Below are 18331 nucleotides of genomic sequence, written 5' to 3' on the forward strand. Positions count from 1 at the left end.
TAACTGTCGTGTCTTGCTCACTTTTCCGTGAACAACTGCGCATAAATCATAACTGGGACTAATGAAATTCAATAATAACGGCAATCGCATTAAGGCTCATATTTGAATATGTTCTTTTCATTTATTAAGAATTATAAGCGTGTTTATGATGTGATTTAGCCTATGCACATTTCTTGTTTTCAGAAAGGATGCCACCTATTGGCCGTTTTATTTGTAATATTCTCGTCTTTTTTTTCTGTTAATTATTACGTTGCGCTGCGTGTCTGTTTTTCTTCAAAGCACCAACTTAGAATGCATAATTTTGGTTTGATTGCTTGTGTTACATGAGAAAATAAACAATTTTGCCTATCTGATGTAATAGATTTAATGCAGGTGCGGTTCGCGACTCGCAGTCTTTGTCAAACGGGTCTGGTCTGGTACAGAATTAAATTAGTGCTGCTATTGGATAACGGGTCGAGTGTTCTGTTAAGTACTGCTGGTGCACGTTTACCAAACAGGACCCGTGCAAGACTCTGCTTTAAACTGCTTTGCGTCTCTGCAAAAGATAACCTCACGTGCGCAATGCGCCATTTACAGGTATTTCCCTAAACCGCCGGTGCCACACAGCTCATATATTTTTCCGCCAAGGGATGAGAACGTAATGATTACGAAAACGATTATTTATTTTTGATAATTATTATTTTATTTCAGTTAGTTTTTCAGTAACTGTTGTTAGTTTCGTTTCGTTTTTCAATTATTTTGTCATTTTTATTTTATTTCAGTTTACAAATTGTTTTTTCATCAATCGTTTTCGTCTTAGTTTTAGTTTTCGTTTACGAAAATAACCTTGCTTCCGTGTTGGCTTCACGAGAGAGAGCGGGAGGTTGCCGCTTGGTGTAAATTTACAGATTAAGGGGCGGTAATATTATAATGAGATCCCTTTGCCACGTCACCAAGGGAACGAAATCAGACACGCTCATTTTCTCAGACGCTTGCAGAAAAAGGCTTACCAAAAAAGTTACTGGGTTAATCTTTTTCACGTTTCCTTGGTTGGTAGATGCACTGGGGACTGGATTAGCACTTAAAACCTGGAAAAGTCAGATTTTCATGATATGTCACCTTTAAAAAAAATATATATAAAATAGCAATGAGGCAATAATAATTAGTTCAAATAAACTATCAAAAGCAAGTAATCTTATGGTTTTATTGAACAAAACTGTTAAAATACATAATGTATTATAAACAAACAATAGAGCTTATGTTCATTACACATTATAACAAATGCCTGTGGAGGGCACCAACTGCCTGACGATTGTTTTTACAATCTAATACCAATCTAATCCTTGTTTACATTTAAAGGTCACATATTTTACACCTTTCTGGAGGTTTTATTTTAGGTTTTGATATCCTTAAGAATATATATATTTGCGGTATAAGTACCAAAAACCATCTCAATATATTTTTTACAGCTCCTCTCTCAGGAGCTCTGCTGAGAACAGGTCGATTTTGGCCTGTCTAATTAATATTCATGAGTCTCTCTTCTGATTGGCCTGTTGTTTTCTGAGTGACGCACGGCCAGACCAACCACAGGTAACTAGGGTCAGCCTATGTCAAAATTACGTCCAGCGCTAGCTGGAGGCAGCACAACAAAGGGAAAACTGGAGGTGGCCCATTCAAACCAGTGCAGATTCGGCTACATAAGGAGCTTATATCATCTTGTTGTGATGTTGGGTGCTAGAATCGACGTAATACAGCCTCAAATTAGAAATTTGATCGCATATCTGCTGCCACTGCCAGATAAAACAAAGACGACAGCTGTGGTTAAACGCGATAAAATGAGCAGACTGGACAGAAACGATCATCAAAAATGCTCGCGTTTGCAGCGCACACTTCTTATCAGAAAAGGTTCAATAAAGTATTGTCTTTTGTTGTTATGGGCTACAGATTTCTTGCCATATGTCTATGTTTCTTGCATCTCACGACTGTGTCGTGTATGAAATAATGTCTGTGAGCATGTGTGTAAAACAACAAACTGACGATTTATATATAATCATTTGTAATTGTATATACATTGTGTAGTTCTGACGTCAACTTTTTACGGAACTCGCAACGGTTCGTGAAAAATCACAGCTACTTTATGCAGGCTGTGTGCATTTTACTGTGGACTGACTGTTTTGAAACTTATATGGTAGTTAAATAGCCCCTAGACCTCAGTTATCGTGAAAAAAGCCAGGAAATTTCAGTTTTGACAATATGGGTCCTTTAATTTAAATGTCCACTTAATATTTAATATTTGGCCAATTCCTTACTACAGAAATGCAACAGCCATAGTAATTTCTTGAATATGTGGACATCAAAACGTGTAAACTCAGAGAGAGGGTTTAAACTTTTATTTTGAAGCCACTGAGATGCACGTACGTAACCTACATGAATGTAAATAATTAAAGCGTGTATATTAAACCTGCATCGCATATATTTATTTAATTTAATTGAATATTTGTGAATTCACAATAGCATTATACTTTATGATTTTTAAATGGGTTTAATATATCATGCAGCCTTGGAAAATGGTTTAATAATGTGTTTCATGGATTCTCGTCTGTGGAATGCACCACTTCCGGTATTTTGCCAGTTACTCGACATGGGCAAAATGCAGTCGAGGATTTTTTTAAATCAAGTAAGTTACTCGAATTGAATCGAGGAATTGTGACAGCCCTACTGTGAGTCTGAGTTACTTATAACATTCATCTCGGAACAATATGCACCATTCATATTTATAAGGTAAATCATTTTATAAACCTCCGCCAACACAGGAGAATACATCATCTTTCCAAATATGCTAACAGTTAATCGCGACTTCAAAATAAAAGTTTAAACCCTCGCTCTGAGTTTGCATGTTTTGTTGTCCACATGTTCTTGCTCAAGAAATGAAAGTGACTGTAGCATTTCTATCATAAAAAAGTGGCCAAATATTACAGATTAAGTTGACATTTGAATTAAATATTGTTTAGTCAATATTAAACCAGGATTAGATTGCGCTGTAAAGTGTAAAAACAATCTTCAGGCCATTGGTGCCCTCTGCATGCATTTGATAAAATACATAATGTACATAAGTTATGATTATATTGTTATATTGTTTTATTACATTATGTATTTTGACTGTTTTGTTCAATAAAACCATAAAATTTAATTTGAACCAATAATTATTGCCTCTATTATGCATTTTAAATCATTTTAAAGTTTATTGTTCACTTAGGTCTATCTTTATTACCACAAAAATTATCCGATTACTCAATTAATCATCAGAATAATCGACTGATAACTCTATTACCAAAATAATCATTAGTGACAGCCCTATTATGAGTACAATTAATATAACTATTAGTATTCATATATTTTATGTCAAAATTCAGGATTTAGGTCTGTAACTTCACGAAACAAGGTGTTGGGGAAAAGACAAAAATAACTCCAGTACCACTTGTGGTAGCCTCTTGGTGTGTCATGTGATTGGTGAATGTCAGACCACCTAAATTGTTTTAACTCTCTGATTGGTTGATTGCAAATTTGAATCTTGTAAAAAGTAACTGTTGTGAATTTCAGAGAAGTGGAAAAGTGTGACTTGTTTAGTGCCACAATAATATAAAACACTTGAGAATAAAATTATAATGTTTGAATTAGGGGTGCTCCGATTGATCGGCTACCGATCACTATCGGCCGATAATCGCTTTGGGATGATTGATCGGCGGTCTCTACCGATCTCAAAAAAATTATCTCAAGCTAATGACGCGCCGTGAGAGGTTTGGCACGACATGCAGCAGCACCGTCTCAGTCTCTGTCCGGCGCAGGTGAAATCATTATAATGCTGAAGGTGAGGTACTCACCTTCATATTTCTTAATTAAATAACTTATAAAGTAATTTGAAAACCTTGTGTGAGACGTAATTTCACAAACAGCGTGAGTGAATAACCGCGAGCGCTCTCTCAATATACGCAAATGTCTTCAAATCACCACATCGTGTCTGTCTATAAGCGAGCTGCACGCTGCACAGTTGACACAGGAATAGTCACTTGCACAATCGAGGCAGTGTCACATCGTCACGAAATCATCATCGTAAAGTTTATAAATTGCATTACTTTTTAATTCTTGCCAGTGTTTAACCATTCAGCGCTCACGCGCTCTCCTGGAGACCGTGCGTTCATGCACACTCGCAGCGGACATACATAATGCCAGGTTCACATTAATCCGTTTGCAGTGCGAATGTGGTGCGTATTTTTTCTGCACTCATGTTAACAGATTAATAAAGCGTGCACACTGCACACGGTTGCTGCCCGGCAGTGCATTCCAGGAGTGGTGCGTCTGCAGCAGTGCAGAGATCATTTCCGCACCGAGTCTATTTTTGCTGCACTGCAAGCGCTGAATTAAAGTAACGCGCAAGGTTGCTTGTAATAAAGATTTCAATGCAAAAGGAAAGGCAGTAGAGCTGAATATTTCTGTCAATGGTAAGTTTGTGATAACATAAGAAAAGTAGTTTAAATGTTTTGCCACTTGCTTGAGCAACTTAATATATAAATCTAGAAGTAAATGCAAAAGTAAAAAGCATTGAATAATGTGTTGCTTATATTTATTGTGTTTAAACATGTCTGTGAAAGATTGTATTACTGTACTGTGTAAAAAAAAGAATTGCAATGCTAAAAAAGCATTTTCAGTGACAATGTTTGGATTTGAAATCAAAATAATGGATAAATGTTGTGTTTGTGGTAAATAGCCACGGATCAGTAGTGGACTCCTGTGTGAAACTACAGTCCGTGCTGCTTCCCCTCTCAGAAGAGTCACCTAAGAGGGGAATTCCCCCCATTTTCAAAAATGAAATTCAGGCCTGAATAAATGTCTAAAAAAATTCCCCCCATTTTCAAAAATGAAATTCAGGCCCTGAATAAATGTCTAAAAATCCTGATTGGAGTATTACTATAAATAGTTATAAATGATAAAAAGAAGGCTTTAAAAGATCGGTATCGGTGATTGGTATCGGCAGATACTGCTTTCTGTGATCGGTGATCGGCCTCAAAAATCCTGATCAGAGCACCCCTAGTTTGAATTAGGCTTGCTGCGATAGTCGGTGTTGACAGTGTTACTGCGTTAAGCCGCAACACTGGTTAAGTCACTGGACACCGGAGCACCGCCCGCCACCATCGTTTTTATTTTTTTTTTAATAGTAAGACAGTAGAGAACAGACACCACAATTAAAAACTGAACACGGCTGTTCAATGCAGTGTGATGAATGACAGTCGCATCACAGATCAGCAGCAGGAGTCAGATTTAATTTATCACGTCAGGAGAGTGAGTCAAGTTGACCGACAAGAAGAGTTAGGTGAGACAGACAAGACGATGGAGGAAGATTTAGTTTCAAAACAAAATGCAAAAGCACCTAGCTGTTTGGCAATATCTTACTTTATTTAAACTTTAATATTTTACTTTATTTAAACTTTGTGTAATTTAACAAAGGTTCTGTGTATAAGTGAGTTTGTCATTGTACCGTTTTGTTGTTGTCCATTCAAGCAATTGACTCTAATTCAAAAGTAAAACTAAAATGTGCACAGGCATTTACAAGCTATTTAAAAGCGAAGGAAAATGGAGGAAAAGAGGGAAGACCCCAACGAACCCCACCCCACGGTAAAACCGGTATTACCGGTGTTGTCACACGTCAATTAACCGGTGGGAAAATTTCATCACCATCACAACCCTAGTTTGAATAAAGAATAAAGTCAATGTTGTGAGAATATCCTCTTACACAAATTCTGTCAGTTTGAAACATTGCTTCCTTAACACTTGACAAATGTCAATTTTGAAAATATGCAGTTTTGCATGTCCCTGGTTAGAATTCATTTGTGTATGGGGCAAAACTTTGCATTGTTAGAAATGATAAAAACACTTATGATAAGGAATTTCAAAAGCTCTGGTCTATGCCAAGCCATCCTGAGAGTCAGATCTCATGGTTGTGGACAAGGGAACCCCAAGCACCAGGATGGAAACATCGAAATGATGTGGGCACACACAAGAAAAAAAAAATACTGTACCAAAGGGCAGGGGGCATCTGATGGAGCCCTTGCCTCCCCACCATGTTCTCTAAACCCACTGGTGTCCTGTCAGTGAAACCCATCCATGTCAAATTTTATCAGTTGTAAATTCTTTCAATACATGCACATGAAGCTGACTTTGCCATACACTTGCATTGAAGGGATTTAAACAAAAAAAAAAAAAACCCATTGCAACAACATTCACATGGTTTCATGACATACCACAGGACAAGGCTGATCAAGCCCTGGAGGTCCTTGCTCTCCCTTCTGTCCTTTCAGACCTTTTTTTCCTATTGAGCCTCTCTCACCCTGCATGTAGAAGTAAAGAAGAGCACAGTGGAAAGGTATGGTAAAAAAAAGGAAACTATTTTGAAAAAAGCTGGCCAGATTGTCATTAAGAACTTATTTTAAAATAATATACCATATACAGTGGTGTGAAAAAGTGTTGGCCCCCTTCCTGATTTCTTATTTTTTTGCATGTTTGTCACACTTTAATGTTTCAGATCATCAAACAAATTTTAATATTACACATAACGGAATACATGTAATGACGTTATGTAATCAGGATACAAAAATCTAGTAACTAATCTGTTACAGTTACATCAAAAAACAAAGTATTCAGATTAAAGTTACATTGTGTAAAAAGTGGGAATACTATCAGGATTACATTTGTTTCATTTAAAATTAAATAAATTAGTACTTTGACATAACGCTATATATTTAGCACTGTTTCATCATAGTTCATAGACCAAGAGGCCAGCGGCACACCGTGAGTCTATGTTTGATCAATTTAGCGTTCTCAAGTCATCACGACTTGCCTAAAATAAAATCTATAGATATAAAACAGTTCAAGCATATAACAATGTTTAAACGTTAAACCTAGATAGGTCTAAATGTGCGCTGTATCCAATAGTTTGTGCGGAGAGTGCAAGCTAAAGCGCATTTTGCAGGACATGGAGGCGCCAGGGCGATCACTTGCATTTTTTTTCAGTGGATATGCCGTAATTTTTGCTCGTAAAGGTAAGAGTAATACATCATTCGGAACTGTAACAGGTCTACTTTTATTCGTGTGCACTCACAATATCAACAAAACGTTGTGTTTTTATAAAATAAAGAAATCAAACATGATGCGCTTTCTGCCGTCTCGTCTTGAACAGGAGCGCTTCACAAAAATGAACCAAAACTCAGCGAATACATGCCTCAATTACTTTTGCTGAGGCTTTGCAGCAAGCTTTAGCCTATTGCGTGCGTTTGAACGCAGATCTCTTCAACAGCACTGACTGCACGCATGCTGCTGCTGCTGGACACTAAACACAGTCTAGCCGCTCTTGACAGTCGCAGTAGCACGGTCTCGTGTTGTTTCCACCAGCGCGGCAATTTTTTTTTCATCACTAATTGATGGATGTCTAAAATATAAAAATAAGGAGAAGCCTAAAACAGGCCCGAGGCCCGTTTTTTTCATCACTAATTGATGGATGTCTAAAATATAAAAATAAGGAGAAGCCTAAAACAGGCCAGAGGCCCGGCCCGCGTCTGAACTATGACGTGAAAATTGTCCCAAAGCCCGGCTCTAGGGCGTAAAAAAAAGTCGGGGCCCGTCTGGCCCGGACTGAAATGCAGGGCTCTAGTTCCTGGTTCTGTTGACACGTTGACTCACGTGAGCCACCTGCTGGTGTGTGCACAAATAACACCCGTCTAAAATTTTTCTCCTCAAACGCGGGATGAATTAATTACGATGCTTCCTGCTGGGAAAAACGTTTTCATGTCTGGAAATTTCACAGTTATTTTGTTTTCAAAGAGGATAAAGGAAATAACATAGTTGTACAGAACTAGCGGAAAATTAGCCTGAAAATGTAGAAATTAACATGAGAGTCCCCACACGCCGGATCAGTCAATGAAATAAAGAAAGATAGCATTTCACATGCATTTCGACATGTAGGCTTATTTTAAAATAGACTAATATGTATATGGTGTAATTTTTTTCAAGTTGTGTATAAACTATATTTATTTTTACTTGTACACGTTAAAGAAATAAAAAAATAATAAAAATAAAACTGTAATACTAAACTGTATAGCCACTAGATATCTGCATAGCCTTTTATGTAAATATACGGGCTGTAATATCTAGATGGTGAAACAAGACACGATTTTTAATAGTTTTAAAATTGTTTTTACTAGTTTTAATTTTAAAGTCATAGCTAAATAAAAGTACTTAGATATTGCTTTTTTGACTTACATATGTAACTTGAAGTAATCCAAAAGTAATCAGATTACATTACTTTTATTTGTGGTACTTGGATTACGTTACTGAATACTTTTTTAATGAAGTAATTTGTAACTGTAACGGAATACATTTTAAAAGTAACCCTCCCAACCCTGTCCATTACAGTGTACAAAACTATTCCACAAAGCCGTGTAATAAGCCTTATTAAACTCATACAAAAAGTAATCACTGGAAATGAAAAATAATAATAATAATTAACCTTCTCCCCTTTGTCTCCTCTGTCCCCCTTTTCTCCTTGAAGCCCTGGGAAACCCTATCACAGGAGAGCCATGTTCAGTAAGAAATGACTTTATATACTTGCATAACTAACAGCATAATGATTACTTACATCTAAACCTGGTTCACCTGGTTTTCCCTTGAAAACAAAACACAATGGCAAAAGAAACAATGGTAACAGGTTATTTGTAGTCATTTTAGGCCTTATTAACTTGTCTTTTTAAGGTACACAACACTGACCTTTTCACCTTTTGCACCTGGCAGGCCTATCAAGCCATTAGACCCCGGAAAGCCTTGAAGACCCTAAGCACAACAAGCAGAATTGTATCAAACTAGCCTTTTCATATCTCTACAAGTCTTAAAATGGTTTCTGCATATTGGTTTTTGCAGCAAATCTTACCCGCTGCCCAGGTGGACCTCTCTCTCCAGCATCGCCCTTTTCTCCTTTAACTGACTCACCAGGCTCTCCCTGTGTTACATTTAAATTTATGTTAGATTTACGTTAAATATTTCATTTCCCATGAACATGAAATTTCAACAATGCTTCAGAGTCTCACCTTGGGTCCAGGCAATCCATATCCCTGAAAGAAATTAAATTGAAAAAAAGTTTAGTATGCTTAGCTTTCCTTAACAATAAGCTTCTGAACTTCTTTTTTATCTTATCAAAAATCAAGTTAGGAAGTATTAAACTGTATTCCGTACGGCAGGCCCAGGGGGTCCTGGTGGCCCTGGTGGGCCAGGCATAGAGATAATCTGGGCCTACAAGAGAGTTATCAAGATTAATCCAATTAAGTTACATCTGGATTACATAGGATTTTCATATAAGTGTGTTTTAAACTCACCAGATTGTCCTCAAGCCTAGAGTCTCCTTTATCTCCCTTTTGCCCTGCTTCCCCCTAAAATGCCACAACAAATAAACATATATCATGATCTTACAAGTTTGCAGTAAACATGACATGTTGATTGTTGGTAATGCTCACTGAAGGCCCTGATAGCCCAATGTCCCCCTTTTCCCCTTTTGCTCCTGCTGCTCCAGGCTCTCCTGCATCACCTCTCTCTCCCTTATGGCCCTGGATGAGGCATCAAGCTGTTCATTACAGTACACTTGTATAACTATGTATAATCAGACTGTGTATGAACAAACCTGCTTTCCTTCAGGTCCTGGTGCTCCAGGTAAGCCCATTTCTCCCTGTTACAAAGACATATTTGAGATATATCTGAATGTTATAGTGTCACAGCAATGGTAAATGCTGTATAACAATGTAGTTCAATGTAAAATTATAACTCACTTTTGGCCCTTGCTCTCCTGGAGGGCCTGGAGGCCCCTATTGGTACAAAGAATATATCAATACAAAAAGTAATTAATGGAGATAACAGAAGGGTCTTTACACAATTACCAATTTTCTAACTGAAATGTACCTGTAGAGTTTTTAGTCTAACAGCCAGATCAGCATTTTCTATTAAGCCAGTAGCTCCTTTCTCTCCAGGCAAACCCTGCGAGAAAGACAGATGGAAATGACTGTCAAGCATCTATTATGATCAAAAATAAATATGTAATGAATGAAAGACTTTGTTAAACATTCACCTGGGGTCCTGGATCTCCAACATCTCCCTTTTCACCCTAAGGAATCAGGATTATTGTATCGTTTTAGTATGTGCCTCATACTACTCAGGTTTACTCAGTAAACTGACCTGAATGCAACTACAACTCTTAAACTCTATAACTCCATATTCTCATTATAATTACCAGCTTCTCAACAGACAGCTTACCTTCATGCCAGGGGATCCATCAGTCCCTCTCTTCCCCTCAGTACCTGGAGCACCCTTATCCCCCTATATGCCAGACAAGTAAAAATGAAGGTTGTCTTTGTGTGTATGAAAACAGAAAAAGGGGGTGAAAATCTAACCTTTTGCCCTACAGGGCCCTGTGGGCCAGGTATGCCATTGACACCATTCATACCCTAAATGAGAAAAAAATGGATATTAATTTTGTAGGCAAATATTGTGCAATGAAAAATAAATAGTAGTTAATATTACATGTACATACTGTATATACAGTATTTGGAAAATTATGAACGCTTAAATCCACACTGACATCAAAATTGACACTATATACTTTGTTAGCACACATTGCTAGTCTTGAGGTTAACAATTAATCTGTCAAGTAAATCCACAGGGGAACATTTTTTTGTTTTGGCAGTAGCATGTGCAATTGCGCGGGGACTAGAAACTTAATTTCTACCGAGGGGGCCCCACAGACACCACTTGCTTCTGGCCTCCAAATCTCTAAACACACCCCTGTGTCTTGTTAATCTTTAATCAAAATCTGACATGTGTATCATTTTAGTATTTGAAAGAAACTTACTATTTTGTGGTTTGCTTTAAGCATTTAATTGTACATTACAAATACCACTTGATTTTATATTTTGTTGTTTTGATTATTTTGATATTAATGCAACATTCATGCATTTTTAATTTTTGCTGAAGTGTCCAAATTCTTAAGGGACCACTGTATGATTCACATAGGTTCGTAGGCACACACATGTATATTACCTGCATGCCAGGTGGCCCTCTTTGTCCCTGTAGGGAAAATGCACATTACATAAGCCAGTATGTAATTAGTATATTAAATAAGTCACTCATTTAAGCAGCATTACTTTAAATTCCATAAAGTTGTAGATCAATAATAATATGAGTTCATATAAAAAGTAAAAAAAAATAAATAAAAAAAGTATAAAATTCTACCTCATTTCCATCTTTTCCAGGAGGACCCTGTTATTTGGAGAGCAAACATAAGATATGGGTTATATTTAAAGGAACAGGTTGTTAACTGTCCACTAAATGCTAGACCTTTTTAGATCTATGATGTATAGTAAGTATAACTACTTAAGTCTAATCTTTTATTTTTAATCAAATCCAGTGAAAATGATCCAAATGTGTCTAAATTATTTGATCCAGATGGCAGCTCTGAAGTGACACGGGTTCTCTAAACACAGATGAGGTTATTCAGCTAATGGGAGTATAACTTTAGAATACCCCAAAACAACAGTAAACAACCACACAATGGCCTTTTAAACATCTATTTCAGAATGTTCTGGCAGACGTCCTGTAAGCATCCAAGGATGTATTCAAGCCATCTACAGATTCAACATTGAAGAAATATTGCATAACACTTGACTAAAATCAAACTAATTTGTACATCTTTGTGTATTCCTGCAGACACTCAACAGAAACATCTACTGTCCTGATGTGTGCCGCAGTCTCGTGTCTGTTTGTCATGTTCCACAGCACTTCTGAGAAGGACAAAGGCACGCCATCAGGCTTAATAAGGTGGTTTCACTTAGGCATATATAAACACAATTTGGGATACAATAACAGGAAATGGCCTTTGAGCTTCTTAACCCCAGAACATCTGCTCCCAATATGAGGGAGAGAGCAGGGTGAGATTTTTTTGCCCTTCATCATTGCGCCATTCTTTATTTGGTTTAGTTGGTAGTCTGAAAAGGAAATAAAGTGCAGAACATATGTTGGGATAAACTGGCTAAGGAAAACATTGGGAATTTACTACAAATGCATAAACCATCATAGTTACATACTCTGGAGCTGCAAGTTCATTCACTAAGTATCCCACCTCAGACTGTTATATAATGCATTACTGTGAACAGCATATTGAGGCTTTTTATGATTTTTGAGGTGATGGAAGATGAAACAACTATAAATCTAAATTGTTAAAGCAAGCCTATTCAAAGTTGAGGATTTTAAGGAGGCCTTGACTGGGTAATATAAAAAAAAAAAACTTGGGGGTGAGCTCTTTGTACTTGGGTTAAGGCTGTGACACACCAAGCTGACAGCAAAGAATGAGATGGCCATGTCATTATGAAAACATTTCAGTGCTGGAATGCTCAGATAAGATGATGTAAAATTAGAAGAGCCTTGTGTGTGTCTTTGTTGTTTGCTTGTTTTCGTCACTTTAGGTTGTTGGGTTTCTTTTAGGTTTGCTAAGCTGCACAGCCAATCAGAATGGTCTGTCTCACCAATTCATCATGCTCAAACAGCTGAAGAGATGCTGATGGTGGTCCTACTAGTGCCAGCAGTGCAGAACACATGCAAAAATGGGGTCAGCATTGGCTGACAGCTGACCGTTGACTTGGTGTTTTCACAGGCTTTTCACCCTAGAAATCACCAAGAACACAACAGCAACCACAAAGAAATGCACTAAAACCCTATTCAATACACTTGTAATGTATTCTACAGCTACCTGTCTTAAACAGTCTATGGATTTTTAAAACCAAGTCACAGTGATATGGGAGCATCTGCCAAGAACGCAAATGTAGAAGCAAATGCAGTATGTCTGAACCCAACATTGAGCTGAACACGGGGTTCAGCTCAGTAAGAAGCTGCACCTGGTCTTCTGTGCAGGGTCTTCAGCACAGTGTGACTCATATGAGTCACAACAGCTGTAGAATGAGTGAGCTCAGTACAGACACATGAGACCATGTGAGATAGAAAGAGAGTGTCTCACTGGTTCTCCTGGGTGGCCCTGCGGCCCATCTCTGCCTGTGTTTCCTGGAGGCCCTCTGGGACCAGGTGTTCCTGGAGGTCCTGGGGGCCCAGCCTGACCTTGATCACCCTAAAGACAGAGAGAGAACAAGTATTTGATATATCTACCATGTTTCATATTCATTCCGTATCATTTAAATTTAAGCACTGAAACTGTAAGTTTGGTTGTGGCAAATGCTAAAATACTTCTGGGGCCAAAGCTTCAAGGAGCAGCTATCTATGAAGAAATGTCTGTTCCAAAAATGATTCTCAATAAACATACTAAGATAAAAAGTTATTTTTTGGCTTGATTATTTGCTGTGGTCTTTCAAACATGTTTTCGTCTCTTTTGTCAATAAACACAACAATTATCCTCTCTTTGAAATTCAAAACAGGCATGCAACACAACATTGTAAACTGCCAGATTAGCTAATTGAGGCCAAGGACACACAAGAAATGGAGAAAATGAGAAAAGCAGCAAGGCATGCACAAGTCCAGCTCTACCTTTAGAAGGCGCCCGTGAAAAGTGTGGTGGTCAGCTGTAGCAGAGAGAAAGCCATGCTCATAGCGAGGGAAGACCATCTGACAGCAGAGGAAAGATAATGAGAAAGATGGACAGAGTGAATAAGAAAGAAAGCAGGGATGCGTGTAATCACAGCTGGAGAAACAGATATTCAGCCTGCACCATCTTCCCTCAGCTTAAAGGGTTGTGGGAACAAAGAAGTGGAAAAAACTAAGTGAAATAAAGTAAGGTATGAAGGCACAGAAGTTTGTGAACATGGACAAGGGATGATAGGCTGGGAAGGACAAACCTTAACCGTGAGAATCTGATTACTGAGCAGGCTTGCAGAAGCAGCGTAGGCCGGTGGTCCCTGGGAGGTCAAAGGTCATATAGAAGAAAATGGAGGCAGGAAATGACATAAGAGAGAAAGAGGAGATGATTCGGAGAATGACACTGTTACGATACATATAATGGAGGGTGATGACATCTTATATTGTACTTCTGTGCAGAACTGAGCTTCAACTTGAAATTGAATCCTGTGAGAGTTATTCTGGCTATTCTTCTGTTTTAAGAAACCAAGCCTAAATACACCTTCTTGATATGATTAACTTTCAATGGGCGCACATGACGATGAGGTTTATGTTTAGAGTTGTGGTTAGATAGGTCTGCAACGGATTCACAAAGAAAGGCTACTTTTTCCCAGGAGAAACTTTTTCATGATTTTGCTTTCTCACATATTGTCAAGGGCCTTTTTTTGTGTTTGTGGACAAAAACGTACTCTGCAGGAACTCGGCTGAAATGCCGTAGTGAACAACAGCAGCATGCCTAAACTACATTTCTACCTCGTCAGCAGAAAACGGGTGCTTACCCACCATGCACAGCTTGCCACCATGATGCTAACGTGATCTTCATGATTCCCAAGATATTGCCATGCCATTTTTAGTTTGTTGCTCTGGTATTCTGGGTGGTTGCTAGATGGCTTTTATGGGTATTCTGGGTGTTAAGTATCCACAATGTGACCTCTATGATCTATCTATCTCTAAGGCCTATTAACCTTCAAACTTCAAGACTTTTTGAAAAAAAAAAAAAATTATCCAGAAATTTAAACGAGGCTTTGTCAAGTCAACATGCAAAGTTCCTCTGGACAAACTTTGCTTTTCTAATTTAAAGATATTTTTCAAACTGCTCCGGGTGTGTGTTCACGGTTTGTGTGTGTTCACTGCTGTGTGTGTGCACTTTGGATGGGTAAATGCAGAGCACTAATTCCGAGTATGGGTCACCATATTTGGCCACATGTCACATGTCACGTCACATATGTGAATTTCTTTGAATTTCAATTAATTGTAATTTTATTACATCACAGTAAAATCTGAATTGCAATTCTTCATCCTGTTTGCTACATAAATTCAAATTCAGGAACCAAACTGGAATTAAACAGCATTCTCAATTCAGTTCTGTATAGCACACAACCCTGCATACAACTTTGCAGAACATTCTTCTCGGCTGCCTCAGATGCCACAAAGACTACTTTGGGAGTCTGATCTGCTTCTTCTGTGTCTGGGCAAAGGGCAAAAGTCACAAGTCAGGAGTAAGCGTAAGGTCAAATATCCACCTGCACTACAAACCCAAGTCTCGCCATCTGGAAGGAAACATGGCTTTAATCGACTTCCAGGTCAAGGGGTCCTTGTCCCATGAGAGCTTTAATGGATTCCAAGGGGGTCATACTCCTGCTAACTGCAGTTGAAAAAGTGCTAATTTGGCTCTTACATCCACACAAAAAGAGGAACACAGCCCATGGGAGAGGCTGTTTTCCTTTTCCTGACTGCTCATGTCACCGCTCTCAATGATTTGGTTCATTTTTCTACAGTCAGACTGATGCCGTAAAGTAAAAATAGTGTAGCGCATACAACACATGTTCTTAACATTAAGAAAGAGAGCAGCCAAAGCACGTGTTTCTAATTGTGCTGAATGGTCATGAGGTATGGTGGAAAAGAAGCATAGGGAGCCAAATGATTTAAATGATAGTTCAAGTAGATATAGATAGAAAAGTGGTGCGATCTTCACTGGCAAATTCCTGATTTGTCAAGGCTCACAGTTTTTCCCCATGGATGAGAAGAAAACAGGCTTGGTGGAGGCAGGGGTACAGTGATGGATACCACATTGAGGTTGTAATTTGAATTAGTTTTAACAGATTTTACTTCTATCAACACCGTAATGTAAAACTGCTAGCAGCCAAGCCCTGCCATCTGGAAGGAAATGGCTTTAATTGACTTCCAGGTCAAGCGGCATCCTCAGATCAGGGCAAAAAGACTTCTGTAGAGACTGAGTATGATATTAGATGTTTGTGACACTCACCCTGGGACCCATGTCTCCCTGCTCACCCTGTGGAGAAAGCAACTCTTAGCTCTTACTTATGAATACGTTTCTTCAAATCTCATGAAGTAACAAGCTCGACATGCTTCAATTAGAGCAAAACTATCATTGTTATGCCTTGATGGCTCCATAAATTGCACATTTATCATGCTGTAATGTATTGTGGGGTGAATATACCTTCTCTCCTTTTGGTCCCGGCATTCCCTGGCGAAAGAAGAGAAAGATTAAAAACGACAGATTAAAAATTGTTCTTAACAACGCAGGCTATTTTCATTGCAAACCACAAGTCACACCTTACACCTTCAGAAATGACTGGCAGATGTTTTAGTGGTTGAATCTGAATCTATACTGAAAACCAGTATATCACAAACTATGAAAAGAAAGATATAGAAAAGTAAAGATAAAACAATGTTATGACATTCCATTCCTGATGACAGCAAAGATTCCTACATATAATTTTGAACAAGAGCTCTTGTTTCATGAGTGGAAAGCTGGTTTGAGGGAATGGATGATATTATTCTGGTTTTATTCTGCTCAGTGGTCCATGTAGGAAACTTAGCTGAAGACCGCAAAAACAACAAGACACATTCTGATTATCACAGTTCCATCGTGCTCTGTGGTGTAGTGTTCACTGCAGTTCTTCAAACGCTGTAATTTTGTGTGCTGTTTCATAAGTGTGAGCTTCATCATAGAAAGCAGTGCAGTGGTGTTGTGGTATTTTTCAAAATATGTTAAACATGAGAGTCTTGTCCCAAGTGCTTGTAGCGTCTGGACCAATCAAACACACAATATATATTTTGTTAGCTATATTTAACAAATACTCTGTAACACCCCTCAGTTAACAAGCCATATGAGGACCTATGGACCCTTCCCCCGAAATGCGTAACACCTCAGGAAAGCAGAACAGGCCTCTGGTTCCATGGCAACCAAGGCTGATATCACTGGTTTTATTGCTTATAACTAGTTATGATTAATTATTCATATTTCCCCATGAGCTGATTCGCTACATGCTGTTAATGTTGACTTGAGATCAAAACATGGATTTGTGTGTAGTTACAAAAAGGTACAGCAGGAATTTTGGAAGAGTTTTTGTCACTGTTTATATTTTTTAATAGATTGGGGATTAAATAGATTAGAGGGTGTTATTGTTGGACCCAACAATGACGGCAGTGGACAAATCACTTGATTGTATCCTCTGATGCTTTGATTGTGATGGAGAAGCTACATAAGATGATACTCATTCCAACACACAGATGGAGAACATTTACATAAGGTTGAGATGTGCATCTCTCTTGTTATGTAAAGTCATTTATGCGGATCTTCTTCTTCATGTATGTCCAGTCAAAAACACACCCCTCTTTCTTTAATCTTCAATTGGTCCTTCAAGTAAACACTCAACTTAAATGCCCTTCCACTTTTAGCAAGAAAATATCCATTCTCTTGAGTGTGATTTTAAACCGGTGACTCTAAACTTTGACGTAATTGGCAAAAACTGTTGGTGACCCACTGATGTGCTTCACCAGACTTGTGTGCAGTTCTGAGCAATTAATTGCGCCCATGTTTTCCCTTCGAATGGGTTTTAAAAGAGGCATCAACCACTTAATTTCTCACACACAGTGTCACTGAGGCCCTGCAGGCCTCCCCCATGTAAACACATATACGGGTATAAGACCATTTTTACTTAATTTGGGAAGTAAGGTGCAGAATTGGGTTCTAAGTAACTGCTAGTAAACTCTGTACTTAAAGGGAAAATTACAAAAAAAACATTTACCCAAAAATTTAAATTCTCTCATCATATACTTATCTTCATGTTACAACAGTGTTTTAGTGCCACGTAAATAAAAAAATAACAAGATTACGAGAATAAAGTCATAATATTTTGAGAATAAAGTTAAAACTATGAGAATAAAGTCATAATACAAGAATAAAACCGAAAAATTTCGAGAATAAAGTCAATTTCGAGAATAAAGTCAAAATATTTTAAGAATAAATTCAAAATTACGAGAATTAAGTTGCATCAATTACGAGATTAAAGCTATAATATTTTGAGAGTATAGCCTATATTGCACATACAAATGGCCCGGATTGGGAGCACTGGGAGAAATTCCTGGCAACTGATTTGAATATATGTAGGATTATAGAAATCATTAGGGCTGGGTTTTGACACAAATTTCACGATTCGATTCGATTCTCATTCACAAGCTTGCGATTCGATTCGATTACCAATTCGATTCGATTCCATATCGATTATTTTGGATACAGGTACAGTACATGCCAAATTTTCTCAAGGGAAAAAAAATCTCTCAAATAATGCTGTAAAATATACATGAGAGTCAGTTGGTACTACATTACTATAATATTGAA

The 18331-nt window shown here is 37.9% G+C and overlaps 1 protein-coding gene across 1 annotated transcript in view; it reads right to left on the bottom strand.

Moving 5' to 3' along the window:
• Positions 1-18331, bottom strand: part of LOC107667430 (collagen alpha-1(XXIII) chain-like) — a 50830-nt gene that overhangs the window by 5397 nt on the left and 27102 nt on the right. Inside the window, exons 6-26 of the mRNA XM_016459098.1 lie at positions 16145-16171; positions 15950-15976; positions 13905-13964; positions 13076-13183; positions 11299-11325; positions 11107-11133; positions 10461-10514; positions 10324-10386; positions 10139-10174; positions 9973-10047; positions 9843-9878; positions 9698-9742; positions 9534-9623; positions 9396-9449; positions 9256-9312; positions 9111-9134; positions 8954-9022; positions 8794-8856; positions 8666-8692; positions 8537-8590; positions 6276-6362 (exon numbers count right to left, since the gene is read on the bottom strand). Coding sequence (XP_016314584.1) covers positions 6276-6362; positions 8537-8590; positions 8666-8692; positions 8794-8856; positions 8954-9022; positions 9111-9134; positions 9256-9312; positions 9396-9449; positions 9534-9623; positions 9698-9742; positions 9843-9878; positions 9973-10047; positions 10139-10174; positions 10324-10386; positions 10461-10514; positions 11107-11133; positions 11299-11325; positions 13076-13183; positions 13905-13964; positions 15950-15976; positions 16145-16171 — 1110 coding nt within the window. The remainder of the gene's footprint in view (positions 1-6275; positions 6363-8536; positions 8591-8665; positions 8693-8793; positions 8857-8953; positions 9023-9110; positions 9135-9255; positions 9313-9395; positions 9450-9533; positions 9624-9697; positions 9743-9842; positions 9879-9972; positions 10048-10138; positions 10175-10323; positions 10387-10460; positions 10515-11106; positions 11134-11298; positions 11326-13075; positions 13184-13904; positions 13965-15949; positions 15977-16144; positions 16172-18331) is intronic.

The sequence above is a fragment of the Sinocyclocheilus anshuiensis genome, unplaced genomic scaffold (assembly GCF_001515605.1).
Source record: "Sinocyclocheilus anshuiensis isolate Anshui unplaced genomic scaffold, SAMN03320099.WGS_v1.1 scaffold1389, whole genome shotgun sequence".
Lineage (NCBI taxonomy): Eukaryota > Metazoa > Chordata > Actinopteri > Cypriniformes > Cyprinidae > Sinocyclocheilus > Sinocyclocheilus anshuiensis.